An 18,447-nucleotide genomic window follows, 5' to 3' on the forward strand; every position below is an offset into this window, starting at 1 on the left:
TGTGGGTTCGAGCCCCAGGCTGGGCTTGGAACCTACTTAAAATTTAAAATACAAACAGGGGTGCCTTGGGTGGCTCAGTCGTTAAGCGTCTGCCTTCAGCTCAGGTCATGATCCCGGGGTCCTGGGATCGAGCCCCGCATCAGGCTCCCTGCTCAGCAAGAAGCCTGCTTCTCCCTCTCCCACTCCCCCTGCTTGTGTTCCCTCTCTCACTGTGTCTCTCTGTCAAATAAATAAATAAAACCTAAAAATAAAAAATAAATAAGGTAAAATGAACAAACACACAGAACAGAGAGGCCTAGAGTGAAGTGGTCACACCTTTTGCCTCTGCCCTGATTATCAAAACCCTCAAGGAACCTCCAAGAGACAGAAAGAAGCAGAAAAACATTAAGCACAGTGAAACCATCACTTTTGTTGAGAGTATCAACACTGCCTGATAGATGCGGCAGCTTTCTTTAGCCAGAGAACTCACTCTCTGGAACCATTTAAGTGATCCTGGGGACTGCCCAGTCTGTGGCTTGCAATGCTGATGGCTGTCACGCGCATGACATCATAGGTGACAGCAACAGTGGTATAGAGGAATACCCAGCTAGTTAAGAACTACAAAGGAAGACACCTGGGTGGCTCAGTTGTTAAGCGTCCGCCTTCGGCTCGGGTCATGATCCCAGGGTCCTGGGATCAAGCCCTGCGTCGGCTCCCTGCTCAGCGGGAAGCCTGCTTCTCCCTCTCCCACTCCCCCTGCTTGTGTTCCTGCTCTCGCTGTGTCTCTCTGTCAAATAAATAAATAAAATCTTTATAAAAAAAAAAAAGAACTACAAAGGAGGGGCGCCTGGGTGGCTCAGGCGTTAAGCGTCTGCCTTTGGCTCAGGTCATAATCCCAGGGTCCTGGGATTGAGCCCTGCATCGGGCTCCCTGCTCAGGGGGAAGCCTGCTTCTCCCTCTCCCACTCCCCCTGCTTGTGTTCCCTCTCTCACTGTGTCTCTGTCAAATAAATAAATAAAATCTGAAAAAAAAAAAACTAGAAAGGAAAATATTTCAATAAAGGATCATTTGACAACAACAACGACAAATCGTTCCACCTGAAGTTTATTTTGGTACAACGTGAGGCCAGGGGCAACTTTGTTTTTCAAGAGGGCCACCCCATCATCACCTTCCCCCACTTGGGATGCCATCTTTATCACACACCAAGTTCCTGGCAGGCTGGTGTCTGTTCAAAGTCACTACTTTCCCAATAATGTTCCCACATCTCAGGTACCAGGAGCAGTCTGGATTACTACAGCTCCATAACACGTATGACCGCAGGGGAGGGCCAGTCTCCTTTTATTACCTTCTCAATAATTTCCTGGCCACCGCTTGCTTTTGAAAATTTGGACTTTAGAATCAGTTTGTGTAATCCCCCACCCCCCATAAGGTCTCTTGGTATTTTTATTGGGGATGCATTACACACACAGACTGATGGAGAGAGCTAGCTAGCATCCTTGTGATGAACATGATGGGCTCTTCTATCCCACAAGCCAGCCTCTGGGTCTCTGCGGAGATCTTGCAGGTCACCTGCTCACAGACCTGGCACCTGCACGTTATGTTTATTCCTAGACATTTTACTCCACCCGCACCCCCTCAGGGTGCTTTCCTGTGCTCTATGGTGCACTGACTCACTCTTTGGGGTGTCCATGCAATGTGTGGACCATGACTGGATCCTGAATGGAGAGGGGAAGAAGGAAGGAGACAGATGACATTTTGGGGACAATTAGGAAAATTTGACAATGGACTCAGAATCAGATAAAATTATGGAAGGACTATAAATGCTCTTAGATTTATAATGTTATTACAGATATAGTAGAGAAGGCTCTTACTCTTGGAAGTGCACTGAAGTATTTCCAGATAAACTGTTATATCCACAACTTATTCTGAAGCGAATATGGAAAATGCTAACCGATGAATCTAGGTGAAGGGCACGGCTGTTCACTGTACTGATCTTTCAGCTTTTCTATAGGATTGACATCTTTTTCTTTTTTTTTTAAAGATTTTATTTATTTATTTGAGAGGGAGACAGAGAGCAAGAGCACAAGAGCAGGGAGAGGGACAAGCAGGCTCACCACTGGGCAGGGAGCCCGACACGGGACTCGATCCCAGGACCCTGAGATCATGACCTGAGCTTAAGGCAGATGCTCAACCACCTGAGCCACCCAGGTGTCCCTGACATCTTTTAAAATAAGAGGGAGGGGAAAAAGGGTTGAAAGAAAAATAAAATATACATCCACTCCTTTTGTTTTTGTTGTTTTTAACCAAAAATGGATGCCTAATTCTTTATCATAGCCTTACTACCTTTCTGTAACACTGAAATTATGAGAAAATAAAAACTTAAAAGTGGAAAAACTTTTAAAATGATGTCCTGGGGTGCCTGAGTGGCACAGGCAATTAAGCGTCCAACTCTTGGTTCCAGCTCAGGTTGTGATCTCAGGGTCATGAGATCAAGCCCCGTGTCAGGCTCTTCGCTCAGCATGGAATCTGCTTGAGATTCTCTCTCCCTCTCCCTCTACTCCCCACCCCCATGCACATGCTCTCTCTCTAAAATAAATAACTCTTAAAAAAAAAAAAGAATAAAATGATGCCCATACCTCAAAACCATTAGGATTGCCACTACCCAAAAAACCCAGAAAATAATACATGTTGGTGAGAATACAGAAATAATGGAACGCTTGTGCACTGCTGGTGGGAATGTAAAATGGTGACAGCTACTGTGGAAAACAGTATGGACGTTCCTCAATTCAATATAGAATTAACATATAACCCAGCAATTCCACTTCTGGGTATATACCCAGAAGAACTGAAAGCAGGATCTCAAGAAGATATTTGTACATCCACATTCATAGCAGCATTATTCACAATAGCCAAGAAGCGGACACAATGCAAGTGTCCCTCCACAGATGAATGGATTAACAAAATGTGCTCTATTCACACAGTGGGATATTGTTCAGGCTTAAAGAGGAAGGAAATTCTGACACATGCTACAACATGGATGAACCTTGACGACATTATGTTAAGTGAAAGAAACCAGTCACGAAGGACAAATATGTATGATTTCACTTATAAAAGGTTCCTAGAGTAGTCAAATTCATAGAAACAGAAAGTGGAATGGTGGTTACCAGGGGCCGAAAGGAGGGGTACGGAGAGCTGCTGTTTGATGGGTACAGAGCTTCAGTTTTGCAAGGTGAGAAAGTTCTGGAGACCCCTTCCAAAACAGCATGAATACACTTAACACTACTCAGCTGCACACTTTAAAATGGTTAAGATGGGGGGCGCCTGGGTGGCTCAGTCGTTAAGCGTCTGCCTTCAGCTCAGGTCATGGTCCCAGGGTCCTGGGATCGAGCCCCGCATTGGGCTCCCTGCTCGACAGGAAGCCTGCTTCTCCCTCTCCCATTCCCCCTGCTTGCGTTCCCTCTCTCGCTATATCTCTCTCTGTCAAATAAATAAATTAACAAAAAAACAGTTAAGATGGTGAATCTTATCAGGTGCTTAAAATCACAGCAGGGTACCCACAGAGTAAGTGGAGGGCATGAACAGCACAGAACACTGCAGAATGAGGGCTGCCTCTGCTGCTAGGATATCATAACCAGATGTCCAATGAGCGCCTTCTGACGTACAGTGGGGAACATTCCCTACGTCAGCTTGTTCAGGCCCCCAATCCCTCGTCCAAACCCTGGAGGCCCAGTATGTTTCAGAACTCAAGAGATTTCAACTGGAGAAACACTGCACCCATGCCATGTATGATGTCACACCCCTGCAGGGTCTGGGTCAGTACCTCACATCCAAACTCCTTAGTATTTCCAAAGCAAAATGTAAAAGACATATACTAAGTAGGATAAAAGTAAAATTAGCCTCACATCAGTTTGGGGCAGGTTTTGTAGTTCAATAAATTTGGACCAAAATTTAAAAAACAAAAACTCGTGGAAAAAATGGCAATGCGGGAGAACCCAGCTTTCCCCATCCCCCCACAAAATTAATGACTGGACAGCTATCAACTAACAAAAACAGCTCTAGGAGACCCCCTGAATACACTTACGAAATTTTAGCAACACAATGGAACAAAAAACCAAAACAAAACAACTTTCAAACTGCAGGGCTTTGGGGGTTTCAGAATGCTGGACTAGTATTTGCAAAAAGAAACAGTGTATGGATGAAGAGGAACTTTTAAAAATAGTTACCGTGGTTGGGGGGGGCGGTGAGGTGGGGAGATGATGTGGGAGGGCAGGGATAAACTGGTGCCTTCAACTTTTTTCACCAATTCAAAAAGGGTTTTAGGGACGCCTGGGTGGCTTAGTCAGTTAAGGGTCTGCCTTTGGCTCAGGTCATGATCCCAGGGCCCCGGAGATCAAGCCCCGCATCCGGCTCCCTGCTCAGTGGGGAGTCTGCTCCTCCCTCTCCTTCTGCCACTCCCCCTGCCTGTGCTGTTTGTCAAATAAATAAATAAAATCTTAGAAAAAAAAATTTTTTTGGAGACTTCCTTTCTCTTTCTCTGCTCTGAAAGTTTAAAGGGCATCAGAGTCTGTGTCATAAAAGGCACAACTCCCCAGGACATGTCTGGGCTTCATGTTTTTGTGGAGAATATAACTTTCTTTTTCAGGGGTGAAGTTCTGTCCATATATACTTTCTACAAAATCATCAATTTTATCCAAATTTTCAAAATCTCAGGCATTGAGTTGAATATAGCTATCTTACAATTCACAGTATGAAAGCTGAGGGAGAGATATATGACCCAGGCAGCCCACATGTAGGACAGAACACTTGTGCCATCTGACACACAGGGGTGGGGAGCACAGAAGTAGACAGGGCAAAGCAGGAGGGGGCCATGGGAGCCAAAAGATTGGTACAGTGGACAGTTATTACCACAAGTCAAAAAAACAAGACCCAAGATGCACAGTTTAGTCAATGCCTAAACCTTGCACAGACTATACACCAAAGGAGGATTCCTGCAGGGGGTGCCTCCCAAGACAAGGGTGATCCAGGGCCATACAGCTCTCCATCCCCGAGGGGTCAGCAGCCTCCTGAAGGGAGGAGCCAGCCCTGAGAGCCAGAGGCTGGGAAAGGGTGCAGGACAACTAGAGAAAGCTCCCCAGACGAAGAGGCACCTCAGCTGGGCCCAGAAGATAACACTGCGGGGCAGGAAAGGCAGAGAAGGGCAGCACTGCTGAGTAACAGCAAAAGTCAAGGCAAGAAAGCCTGGCCATGTCTGCCCTAGGCCACTACTGGTCATGCGCTCTATAAACTCCTTCTGGAGAACAGGAGGTACTTAAACCATGAAGAAATACTTCACTTGATAGTTCCTAAAATCAAAAAATGAGAACTGGGGCACCTGACTGGCTCCGTCAGTGGAGTGTGCAACTCTTGTCTCAGGGTCATGAGTTCAAGCCTCACGCTGGGAATAGAGATTACTCTAAAAAACAAAAAAACAGGGGCACCCGGGTGGCTCAGTCGGTTAAGCATCTGACTCTTGGTTTTGGCTCAGGTCATGATCTCGCAGTCGTGGGATCGAGCCCCAAGTCAGGCTCTATGCTGAGCGCGGAGTCCGCTTCAGATTCTCTCTCCTTCCCCCTCTGCCCCTCCCCTCCCACTCCTCCCCCCGCCACACACTCCCTCTCTCTCTCAAATAAATAAAATCTTTAAAACAAAACAAAATAAAAACAAAAACTGAGAACTATAACTAATACTTGAAGACAAAACAATGAAACAGAATCAGAGCTGGAATGGGAATCAGGTGGCTGGGGCTGGGGCTCCTCCTCTTACCAGGGTGCAACGAGGGTAGTGGCACCAATTCTTCCCAATGTGCCAATGGCTGGGATGGGGTCATGAAGGAGGCCATAGACACCCTAAGGGACCAAGAATCCACGGGTGGGGGCGGGGGGAAGGAGGAAGGTCAGAGGCTTAGGCCCTCAAGATGAGAGGGTGTGGGGTACCCGGGTGTCTCAGCCGGTTGAACATCTGATTTCTACTAGGGTCATGATCTCAGGGTCCTGGGACTGGGGGCGAGTGGGGCTCTGCGCTCAGCAGGGAGTCTGCTTGTCCCTTTGCCTGCTCATGTGCGTGTGTGCTCGCTCTCTCTCAAATAAATAAATAAATACAATCTTAACCAAAAAAAAAAGATGAGAAGGAAGATGGCCAGGGAATGGGCACAAAAGGCACAGCTTCACACATCACATGGCTGTGTGGACAATGCGTACACACAACTGACCACTCGGCCTTGGCCTCAGCACCCACAGGGACCCGAAGCCTGATGACCAGGCTCATGTGGGCTTCTAGTTAGCATTATAAGAACACCACTGAGGGGCGGAGGGGACACTGAAAGATTAAGGCATAAAGTGCCAGTATCTTAAAAAAGGTGTGTATATGTCTTTGTGCGTGAAGAGAAAGCAAATACGGTAAAATGTAACAACTGGTATTCAGGTGTACCTCATATTATTCTTTCAACTTTCCACAGATCTGAAATTTCTCAAAATGGAATGTTGGGGAAACCAGAGTAAACAGAAACAAAATCTGTTTTATACCAAGATATAGAAAATTCATTTTATAAAATGCAACAGGACAAGTAAAGTCAAGCGTGTTGCCTTTTAAGAAACAGGAAAAAAGGGGGGAGCCTGGCTGGCTCAGAAGAGCATGCCACTCTTAATCTCAGGGCTGTGAATTCCAGCCCCACCCACACTGGCTAGAGATTACTTAAAAAAAAAAAAAAAAAAAAAGGAAAAAGAGAACATGTCCCAGAAGAGCTGAAAGAAAAAGATTCAAGGGCGCCTGGGTGGCTCAGTCAGTTAAGCGTCTGTCTTCGACTCAGGTCATGATCCCAGGGTCCTGGGATCGCCCCACATCAGGCTTCTTGCTCAGCAGGGAGTCTGCTCCTCCCTCTCCTTCTGCCCCTCCCCTGGCTTGTGCTCTGCTCTCTCTCACTCACTCTCTCTCTCACTCTCTCTCTCAAATAAAATCTTAAAAAAAAAAAGTAGAAAGAAAAACAGATTCGAAGACCGCTCTGTCCCACTCAGTGTTGGTGAGTCACTATAACAAGCAGTAGGAGCTCGGGGAGAGCAGGGGACTGGGCAGCTGCTGACCGGGTTCGTCCCACCCGGTCACTGCGGGTGCCAACACAAACACCTAGGGGAGCCAGGATTACCGGTGCTACTTTACTTGTGAGAACATGTGAATGTAACTCACCTGAAGTAATCACAGGACGCAGCCAGCAGGATTCGATGGGCCTCAATGTGTCTCCCCTCCACCACCAGGACAACATCAAAGAGGATGCCACTGTCCCGGAGAGCCAGCAGCCCCCGGAGCAAGGCCTGGGAGTGCTGTGCACTCCGGTAGGTGTTGTTGACACAATGCGGGTGTGAGGGCTGCACAGGCAACTTGCACAGCTGGGTGAACTCCTGCTCCTCCGCCATCCTGACCACCACACCAGACCTCACCACTGCGGCTGTCAGCTGGCAAGACAGAGGGGACAGGGAATAAGCCAGGGAAGCAACACCGCACAGTGCACAGACTGTCCCAGTGGCACCTGCTGCCTGTGGCACTTCTGTTCCTCCCACGAGCTCACCTGTGCTTCCCCTGTGGTCTTAAACCCACAAATTCCTCTCCCCTCCCACTGCTTCTCCAGACTTGGGGCTGCCTTCCTGAAGACCTGTGTCCCTTCATCTCCAGGATTCTTCATTAAATTTTATCTCCTTCAGCATCTCTGGGAAACAGAAGGGTTCCGGAGACAGATTGACCTTGGTTGGGACCCCAGGCCTACCATGGACTCACCACATGACCAACCTGAGTCTCAGGTTCCTCAAATGAAAAGGGAAATAAAAGCACCCCGCCTGTTGGGGAAATCTAAAATTGGTAAACGATGAATATAAAGCACAGACCAGGATCTCAAGAGCTCTTCCTCTCTCCCATTGAGAAAGAACAAAACTGGGGCACCTGGCTGGCTTAGTTGGTAGAGCATGCAACTCTTAAATCCCCAGGTTGTGAGTTTGAGCCCCACACTGGCAGTAGAGTTTGCTTCAAAACAAGAGAAAGAAAGGGGCGCCTGGGTGGCTCAGTCAGTTAGGCGTCTGCCTTTGGCTCAGGTCATGATCCCAGGGTCCTGGGATGAGTCACGTACTGGGCTCCCTGTTCAGTAGGGAGTCTGCTTCTCCCTATACCCTCCCCCCATGCTCGTGATCTCTTTCTCTCATGCTCTGTCTCTCAAATAAATAAATAAAATCTTTTAAAAAAAGAGGGGCGCCTGGGTGGCTCAGTCAGTTGAGCACCTGCCTTCGGCTCAGGTCATGATCCCAGGGTCCTGGGATCGAGCCCTGCATCAGGCTCCTGCTCAGCAGGGTGCTTGCTTCTCCCTCTCCCTCTACCACTCTCCCTGCTTGTGCTCTCTCTCTCTCTCTGTCAAATAAATAAATAAAATATTTTTTAAAAGAAATAAATAAAAAAGAGAGAAAGAACACAACTGGGTTCCCTCACACAGGAATGGATGCATAGAAATGACAACAGACTTGAGTGCTGGCCAGGAGACCCAGGGGAGGGCCCAGGACCTGTCTTCTTTTACCAAGATTCTGAGAGTCGAGCACAGTAATTTCAACTAGAGCTGGTGCACTCAATATCATCGGCAGCATGTTTTTAGTTCAAGGTCACTTTGTAATAATTGAGTATGTTCAGAACATGCACAATGATTTGAGTTGAAGCCTCAGAAACCCAATCAGTCAAACAAACCTACCTCAAACACACTTTGGCCATGCATTCTGAGTCAGGGGCAGCCAGTCCTGCACTGCACTCTGGGGCTGAGCTAAGCACTCTAGCCAGAGCACTGCCACCCAGACAGCAAGTGGGAGCCCAAGGGTCACCTGCCACACTGCCTGTGGCCACTACGGCCATTCCAATATCCCCTTCCCCAAATTAGTTTCTTCTCCAGTTCCCTGTACTGTATCTTTAAGAGAAAAAAAATGAAAGGAGCACCTGGCTAACTCAGTCAGTAGAGCCTGGGACTCTTAATCTCAGGATTGTGACTTCAAGCCCCATGCTGGGTGTGGAGCCTACTTAAAATTAAAAAAAAAGGGGGGGGGTGGAGAAAAAGAAAAATAGATTCTACTATAAAACTTGCCAAACTGCGGTGCCTGGGTGGCTCAGTTGGTCAAGCATCTGACTCTTGATCTCAGCTCAAGTCTTGATCTCAGGGTTCAGAGCTCAAGCCCTGCACTGGGTTCCACACTGGGCATGGCGCCTACTTAAACAAATGAACAAACAAAAAAACCTTGCCGAAACGAAGAGGCCTCTGTCCTCACTACTACAGCTCCGGAGCACACCTGATTGCTTTGGACTCTCCGCTGCTTCCCATCCAACATGCTCCATTCCCCTCTGTTGCTGGTCCCTCAGTGTGCCTCCTGATTTGGAACCTTCACTCACCTCCCCACTGCTTCCTCCACAGCCTGGACTGGCTCACACACAGACAGCCCAGGCCAAGGGGTAGCCCCCATTAACCACCTCTCTTGACTTGAAACTCTGCCCCAAGCAATGCTCTCTTTTCTGATCCCTTCAGCCAACACACCCTGCCCCAGCCCACCCCTTTCCCAAGAATCTACCCTATATTCCCAAATGCACCTCCAGCTCGATGCCTAATGCAGCCAACGCCCCTCCCCACTGGTCTAGTTTTCTTACTCATACAGCCACGATTTCCACATCAGAAACCTCATGGTTTCAATGATCTCTTTTCTTTTTATACCTGCATCTATCAGATCCTCTAGTTCTGATTCCTTCTCTCCTATTTCAGATGCCCAACCACTTATTCCTCCATGGCCACCACTCTGGGTCAGACCACAGCAATGACACTCCCAACTGGTTTCCTTCCTCCTGTCCCATCCTCCCCAGCTCCCCGGCTCAAGCCCTGGCGGTCCCCAAATGCCCAGTGAGTATACCACCTGGCTTCTCAGGCACTGGCTCCCTACTACCTTCTGCTTAGGTCTCCCCATGATCTGGCTCAAAATGTTCCTTTCCCCCATACCCTGTCACTAGCCCTTAGACCAAAAGGGACACCTGTCATCCTCTAAACACCATCAGACTCCCACCTAGACCTGTCTCTTTATAACCCCATATTGGTCAAGGTCTAGTTCGATCTCTTCTTCCTCTGTCACTGTATCAAGAACAAAACAGGCATGCTCCATCACTGAAGCTGTTCTATCACCTACCAGCTAGGGCTTTATCTCACCCACATTGCAAAACCCCATGACTGTACCACTTGTAACCACGTGACTCTGAACACTTAGCTCATTATCTCCAAGTCTAAGCTTCCTCCTAACTACTGTGACCACCAGGGAGTCAAGAGGGCCTCCTTCTCCAAGAGTGGCAGCGGGGACTGACTGCTCCGACAGACGTCAACCCCATGTCAGAACTTCTCTGCCCCTTTGAGAAGGGATCCATGGCAGCTACACTTACTATGGAGTACAGAATACAGTAGAAGACTGCCTCCTTGGGCAAGCAAAGCACATTTACCAAGCACAACTTAAGGAACTAAGCTGGGTGCTGAGGGCAGTGTGAAGAAAACAAACCAATTCCCTGCTCTGTAGGAGCATATAGCTCTGAGTGCAACACATTCAAGACCACGCAACACAGCCTTGTTCATAAAGCAAGCATTGGCCACAACCAGTATGTCCATCCTCAGAGGAATGGATGCTGCAACACAGTGAGCCAACAGAATGCTAGACAACAGTTAAAATGGGCAAACTAGAACTCAAGCTATAGTCATTAACATGGAGAAATCTCAAAGCCACGCAAAGGGAAAAAAAGCACACTGCAGAATACATATAATACAAAAAGTTTGAAATCACACAACAAAATACCGTCCAATTTTGCTTGTAGATAGGCGTTACAGTAGAACATACATAGGCACATTAAAGGAATTCAGGATCATGATTTTCTCCAGGAAGGAAAAAGGGAATGTTTTATTTCTTTAAAACAAACAAACAAACAAAAAAAAAAACAAAGAAGACAAAACATTAGGATCTAATAGGGAGAGGTAGTAACTTTTCTCTTAGTATGAAATATTTAAAAACTAAATTCTCAAACTTATTTTTTAATATGTTCACATTCAAATTCAAAAGGCACAGAAAGGTATGTTATGAAACTTAAATTTTCCTCCCACTTATGCCCCAACCAGATCCTCTCCCAGAAGAAAACTACAATTCTACCTTCCCTAGTAGGGGACATCTACAGATCCAAACGCAAATCTGGAAATCTACAACGTTTCCCCCCTTCATTAACTTTTGTATATGAAAACTTAATATCCCTCCCACAGTCCATTGTATGGATAACCGCATGTTATTTAACCAACCCTTTTCAGAGAGACATCTAGGTTTCCTCCAATTGTTTGCTTTTGCAAACAGTTACACATTGAAAATCATTTCGATATGCCACATATGCAGCAGTTATCTGAGGAAAAAATCTAGATACATAACTGCTAGATCATTCGAATTTTAATGTTTATTTGTCATTTGAATGCATATTGCCAAATTGCCCTCCATAGAGGTTATACTAATTGATTCTCCCACCAGCAAAGTATGAGAACCTGGTTCCAACCACTATCTAGCCCACCAATGGCGTCTCTTTTTACTCTTTGTTGACTTAGATGAAAAACAGCATTTCACAGTGCAACTACATTTTGGTAATTAACAAAATTTCAAAAAATAAAAAATTAAGTCAAATGCAACACTTCTTTTGTGATTCCTTTCCCATGAATGTTCTTGGAAGCTCACTTGGTGGCACCTTCTTTCTCCTATTCATTTTACAGGGATTACTCTATCATGAAGTCTTTCCCTAGACGATTTAGTTCCCTCCAGCTCCATAACATTTCTGATTCGACTCATCACAAGCAAGGCCCCTCCATTTTGTGCTGTTTGTTCAAAGCTTTTGAAGGGAGCAGGAAGGAAGATTTATGTCCCAAGTAGGTACAAACTGAAGGACGTAAAATGATTTTTTATAAACTCATGGATGACAGAGTCAAAAGTATTTTTGAAGAATTTTCAACTCAACACCATTTACTGGGCAGGCACCCCTCAGTCCTCTGAAGCGCCCCAAAACATTGTCTGCCTTCAACGAACCCCAATCCTTGGCAGCATGAAGCAAGGTCTGCAACAAAGGGAAAAGGGACAGTTGGGAAGAGGAAAGGAGGGAGTAGGTACTAATCTCCAGAATGGGGAGCCATCATAGGAGTGCCAACTCGGATGCGCTCTGGAATGAGTCTTCCAGAAAGCTAGCTGAGTTGGGGCATCTTGGTGCACCAAACCTGCGGCCCAGGCCCGGCCTCGGGGAGGCCTGGCGCGAAAAGGACCCCAGGCATAAGGCGATGGCGACCCCTCGACTCCAGCCCGCGCAAGACTGGAAACAGAACCCGCGGCCGACGCTTCGGGACCCGGGACCCGGAGACTTTGCAATGACAGCGCGATCTCCGGCTTCTCTTTGGAAACCGCGCGAGCTGGCGAGGTTGGACTTCCTCGGCTGCAGCCCGCGGGCCCCCCGACCCCGGCGAGCTGCTGAGGAAACTGAGGCTCGCAGGCTGAGGTCCAAGGTCACACCAGGTGGTGGCAGTCCGGCCCCGCCCCACCCGCCTGTTGCAGGACCCGCCCGCGCACAGTACCGAGGGTCGCGGCTGGGAAGGCCGCGCTCAGACCCGCCGCGGGCGACAGGCCAGCCCAAGGGCTAGGAGGCCGGCGAGTCCCGCCGCTGTGTGGAAGTCCGGTATCTCTTCTAGCGCCAGCTCCCCGCCCAGCCGCGCCCCCGCCGCGCCCCCGCCGCGCCCCCGCCACGTCAGGCCGCGGGACTCGCCCCAGGCCTCCACTCCCGCGCCTCCGGCCCGCGCCCGCCCCTGCGTCCCCGCGTCCCCCAGGGCTGCTCGCCCGGGCCCCGCTGCCGCCGGCCGCCCGCCACCCGCGCTCGCTGCCACCCGGCCCACCGGGCCCGCGCCTGGCAGCTCACCTGGTGCCGCCGCAAGCTGAGTCCGCACTCGCCAGAGGCGGGGGCGGGGCGGGCGGGCGGCCGCGGGGCGGGGGGGGAGAGGCCGACCTGAGCGAGTCACGTGGCCGCGCCGCGCAGGCGCCAGACGGGTGTAGACGGAGGCCGGGGGGCGTCTCGCTGGGGTGCTGGGGGAGGGGCTCCGAGCTCTGGCGGGAGGCGGGGCGCCGCCCGAGGCAGCTTTTCAGCCGGCGCAGCTCTGGTCCTAGCTCGGCGCAGCAGAGCTCCAGCTGCCTGGGTGACCGTGCGTCTCTACACCCGGCGGGGCTCCTGGCACCTGGCGGAGCTGAACGAAGGAATGAGTGACTAAATGAAGCAGTGCCTTTTGGGAAGGGTTGCGCCCTGTAAATCTATTTCCTCTGTCCTTCTCTCGTTTCCTCTCTCCTTCATTCTCTCACTTTTTCGTTCCTTCGCTCACTCATTCCTTCCCTCCCTTTTCTCCTCTATTCCTCTCCTCCTCATTACCTCTCTTACTCATTCCCTCATTTCATTCCCTCTCACTCATTCCCTCCCTCCCTCGCGGTCCCATTAGTTCACCGTGCTTCTGCTGATCGCCTGCCCTCTGCTGGATGTTGGGGAGAAGAGATAAACTGCCAGTGTAAACAGGTGTTACCCCGTTTTCTGAGATTCTGAAGTAAATTCAATTCCCATCCCAAAGGGCTGGACCCAGCAGTCCGCCAGGAGGCTCTTGGTATTCATTTTTCTAGCCTCACCTGCAAGAGGATCTTGTCCTCCGAGGCTCATTTGTAACTGCCGTATCCAGCCGGAGGTTCCAGCCAGCAAAGCCTCCTGATAGATAAAGTCGGGATATCCTACACTGCTGTTTAGTAAGAGGCGTTATGGAGTGTGGGGGAAGGATGTGGCTAGGGATGGCTCATGGTTTAAAAAGGTGTACGGGAATGAGGAAGAAAGTAAATGAAACAGAAGCGCTGTCCTGGCTGATCCCAGAGTCCAGACAAGGGCCGGGAGGTTAGGACCAGATTCCAGGACCGGGGGTTCCCAGTGGGAATGGGCTTCTGGGAAGACTCTGGAGGAGGTGACCCCCTAGCTCCATAACAGATGAGAACTTTGGGGGAGTGGGAAAAGCATTCCAGGAAGGGGAGTGTCAGTAAAGGCATGGAGACGAGATCCTGCAAAGTGAGTAGTCCGGAGGCCACCAGAAGTTTCTGAGTCTGAAGGGAACACCGGAAAGCAGACCCTACTTCTGGACGTACAGGTGGATGTGGCCTTGAGGGCAGCCTTCCGCCAGGCCTGGCAGATGCCAAGATGGGTTGCAGACTGGACTAGGGGCTGGGAGGAGGCTGAGTATGGGGGCAGCAGTGAAGCTATAGCCTCAGGTGGGGAGGGAGTGGGGACAGGGACGTGCTGGCTGGAAACCTGGGAAGGAGGCAAGTTCCCCACTACACATGAGTGATGGGTGAGGAAGAGTGAGCCCAAGAGATGGTGGGGAACAATGAGGTTACCCCCGTCACAAGGAGATTGGAGGAAGAGCAGGTTTGGGGGAAGACAAGCCTCACTTTGGCCCCGGGCAGGGTAAAGAGACTGCACATGTCCAACTAAGAACCTTTTAGGCTTGAGGTAAAGTCATGGACATATCACACACTTTAGCCAGAGGTGATGCACTGAACCAGAACAAGTATGAGGAAAAGGAGAGTGAGTTGAGGACAGAGCACAAGGTGCACTGGTGTTCCAGGGGACACCCAGAGAGCAGGAACCCAGAGAGGAGACAGGGGAGGAGTAATCTCAAAGGTCCAATGGGGCTAGGTGTGAGGGTGGCCCCAGAGGGGAGAGGAGGCAAAGCCCCTGGATCTGCTACAGGGAGGCCTTTCCTTGGAGTGGCAGAAACTAGCCTGCAGTGCCTGAGGTATGAGAGGAGGCAAGGACAGGAAGACCGCCAGGTCTGGCCTCTGAGATGGGGACAGATGGGACCACAGCTTGAGAGGAGAGACTAAAGAGAGCACCTTCAGGGTGTTGAGCTGGAGGGTGAAAAGAATGAGGTTGAGTGAAGGGGGAAAGTCCAGGAGCAAGGTGGGGTGCTGGCCAGGACAGAGGACAGGACATTCCCCAGTGTTCAGAGCTAGAGGGACTATCATCTCAAAATATACCCAGATCAAGTCAGCAGCTTTCCCACTGGAAAATTCTAGAGGAGGAGAGTGGCAAGATAAGAGGAGGCCCCAGAAGCTATGGTATACAGGATCATCTGGTGTCCTCCCATGGATGTGTTTGCTGTCTAGGAGATCCCGCCTTCCCTGAGCGAACAAACTTCTGTCCGCTCCTTTAGGGCTATATTTCCAGAACCTAGAACAGAGCTACCACTCAATAGGTTCTAAGTAAATAAAAACTGGAGAGGAATAAGAAGCTGAGAGACTGGTTAAAGAACTGATAGAGATAATGGAAGACTTGCCAAGCTTCAACCCAATGGAAGATATTTCAAAGGAAAAGCCAAACAAACTCGTCTGCTACACAATTTGATCACAGACATCCAAAAAAAAAAAAAAAAAAAACAATTGAGGAAATGTTTGCAACAAACTCGAGAGCAGGGGCTCCCGGGTGGCTCAGTCATTAAGCGTCTGCCTTCGGCCCAGGTCATGATCCCAGGGTCCTGGGATCGAGCCCCACATCGGGCTCCCTGCTCAGCGGGAAGCCTGCTTCTCCCTCTCCCACTCCCCCTGCTTGTGTTCCCTCTCTCGCTGTGTCTCTCTGTCAAATAAATAAATAAAATATTAAAAAAAAAAAACCTCGAGAGCGAGTGGCAAATAGTATATAAAAAATTCACACAAGGGGTGCCTGGGTGGCTCAGCTGGTTAAGCATCTACCTTCGGCTCAGGTCATGATCTTGGGGGCCTGGAATCAAGTCCCGCATCAGGCTTCCCTGCTCAGTAGGAAGTCTGCTTCTCCCTCTCCCTGTGCCCCTCCTCCCTGCTTGTGTTCTTTCTCTCTCTCTCAAATAAATAAAATCTTTTAAAAAATTCATACAAAACAATTCTGGTAGGTGGAAATGTACATGAATAGGTAATACTCAAAAGAGAATAAACAAATCATTTAATACCTGAGAGAATCATCAACGTCAGTGAAAGTAAAAAAAAGCAAATGATACAATATATCAGTGAATATTTTTACAACATATATAACAGACAAAAAATTATTATCCAGAATATATAAAGAACTTCTAAAAACCGATAATTAGTCAACCAGTTAAATATCTGGTAAAAGATATTTACTAGAAACTCACAGAAAAAGAAGTCCCAGTGGATATAAACAAAGGAAGTCAAGTTCAATCTCATTAATCATCTGGAAATGCAAAAAATACACCACATTTTCATACATTGTTACAGGAAAAATCATTCTGAGACCTGTTGAAACAGGAAGGAAGACTTCAGGAAGACTATAGCAACAGGGGTATGTCAATAGGGAGAGAGATCAGGCTGAACCCTGAATACAACAAAAACATATTGGGGATTTATAGCTAAAAAGCCTACTAACAATAGACTTCAGGGAAGGGAGATTCTTGCTAAACTGTCCTAATGGGCTTATCAGAGCTGGGGGATGAAGAACCTGACTAGATGTCAAAGGTGGGGGAATGCTCCCTGAACTGATTTAGTAGAATTCTTTGTTAAGACTGGAGCTAGACAGGCCAATGTTGAGGCCTGGTTAAGAAGAGGGCTCAGAGGAGCCTGACCAAAGTTTGGTCAAGGAGCGAGCCTTTGTCAACATCCACACAGCAAATATAAATAAGATGAGATCCAGTGTTGGTTGGTGAAGGTGGGAATGTACATACATTGCTGATGAGAAAGTAAATCGGAACAGCTAATTTGGAGCATACAGTGTTTTCAAAATATATCTGCAAATTCTTTGACTCTCCTCCCTTCAAAAGGTAAAACCCAATCCTCCTCCCCTTGAATGTGGGCTGGACTTAGTGACTGTGCCTTCTAAGGGATAGAATGGGGCAGAGGAAAAAGCCTGTGGTTTTCAAGGCCAGGTCATAAAAGGTGTTGCAGCTTCAGTCTTGCTCAGTCTGCATGACTTGCATGTCATGAAGACACGCAAACAGCCCTAAGGAGAGGCCTCCATGGAACTGAGATGGCTGTCAAAGCCAGTACAGATTTGCCAGCCAAGCATGCGCTGCACTGGAGGCAGATCCTCCAGTCTCAGCCAGGCCATAGCCTCCTGAAGTCCCACATCTGCCTGAAACCTCAGGAGACACTGAGCCATGACCTGGCTAAACCTCCTCTGAATTCCTGACCCATAAAAACTGTGAAAGATAATAAATGTTGATTATGTCGTTTTAAGCTGCTTGGCTGTGGAGTAATCTGAATCTAAATAACAAAATGCATTTGAAGCCCATATACAATATAGGATACACTGCAGTCACAGCACTGGAAAGGTATTTAGAAAAGTATTTAGATGTCAACCTAAAAATGGGCAAGCTGGCTCAGTCGGTAGAGCATATGACTCGTGCTCTCGTGGTCATGAGTTCAAGCCCTATGTTGGGTGTGAAGCCCACTTAAAAAAAAAAGTTTAAAATGTGCAAGAGACGGGGCTCCTGGGTGGGTCAGTCGGTTAGGCGGCTGCCTTTGGCTCAGGTCATGATCCCAAGGTCCTGGGATCGAGCCCCCCCATTGGGCTCCCTGCTCAGCAGGGAGCCTGCTTCTCCCTCTCCGTCTGCCTGCCACTCCCCCGGCTTGTGCTCTCTCTCTGCCAAATAAATAAGAAATCTTTTTAAAAATGTGCAAGAACTACTGGGTATTTACCACAAAGATACAAATGTAGGGATCTGAAGGGGTACATGCACCCCAATGTTTATAGCAGCAATGTCCACAATAGCCAAACTGTGGGAAGAGCCAAGATGTCCATCGACAGATGAATGGATAAAGAAGATGTGGTGTAGGGCGCCTGGGTGGCTCGGTTGGTTAAGCAACTGCCTTCGGCTCAGGTCATGATCCTGGAGTCCCGGGATCAAGTCCCACATCGGGCTCCCTCTGCTTCTCCCTCTGAACCTCTTCCCTCTCATGCTATCTCTCATTCTCTCTCTCTCAAATCTCTATCTCTCATTCTCTCTCTCTCAAATAAGTAAATAAAATCTTTTAAAAAAATGTGGTATATATACACAGTGGAATATTATGCAGTCATCAAAAGGAATGAGATCTTGCCATTTGCAACGACATGGATGGAACTGGAGGGTGTTATGCTGAGTGAAATAAGTCAATCAGAGAAAGACATGTATCATATGACCTCACTGATATGAGGAATTCTTAATCTCAGGAAACAAACTGAGGGTTGCTGGAGTGGTGGGGGGTGGGAGGGATTTGGTGGCTGGGTGATAGACATTGGGGAGGGTATGTGCTATGGCGAGTGTTGTGAATTGTGCAAGACTGTTGAATCACAGATCTGTACCTCTGAAACAAATAATGCAATATATGTTAAGAAAAA

General features: G+C 48.5%; 1 protein-coding gene across 2 annotated transcripts in view; it reads right to left on the minus strand.

The window, feature by feature from the left end:
• Positions 1–13,031, minus strand: part of KLHL22 (kelch like family member 22) — a 38,347-nt gene extending 25,316 nt beyond the window's left edge. The window contains exons 1-2 of one of the 2 annotated variants that reach the window (XM_028094945.2): positions 12,982–13,031; positions 7,198–7,463 (exon numbers count right to left, since the gene is read on the minus strand). In XM_028094945.2, coding sequence (XP_027950746.1) covers positions 7,198–7,424 — 227 coding nt within the window. In that variant the 5' untranslated portion in view covers positions 7,425–7,463; positions 12,982–13,031. Of the gene's footprint in view, positions 1–7,197; positions 7,464–10,850; positions 10,937–12,981 lie in introns of those variants that run through there. The other variant, XM_088019352.1, reaches the window with a different exon arrangement.
• Positions 13,032–18,447: the final 5,416 nt, after the last annotated feature.

Source organism: Eumetopias jubatus, unplaced genomic scaffold (genome assembly GCF_037043125.1).
Source record: "Eumetopias jubatus isolate StellerSeaLion01/CBP00866 unplaced genomic scaffold, mEumJub1_p1.0 scaffold_16, whole genome shotgun sequence".
Classification (NCBI taxonomy): Eukaryota; Metazoa; Chordata; class Mammalia; order Carnivora; family Otariidae; genus Eumetopias; species Eumetopias jubatus.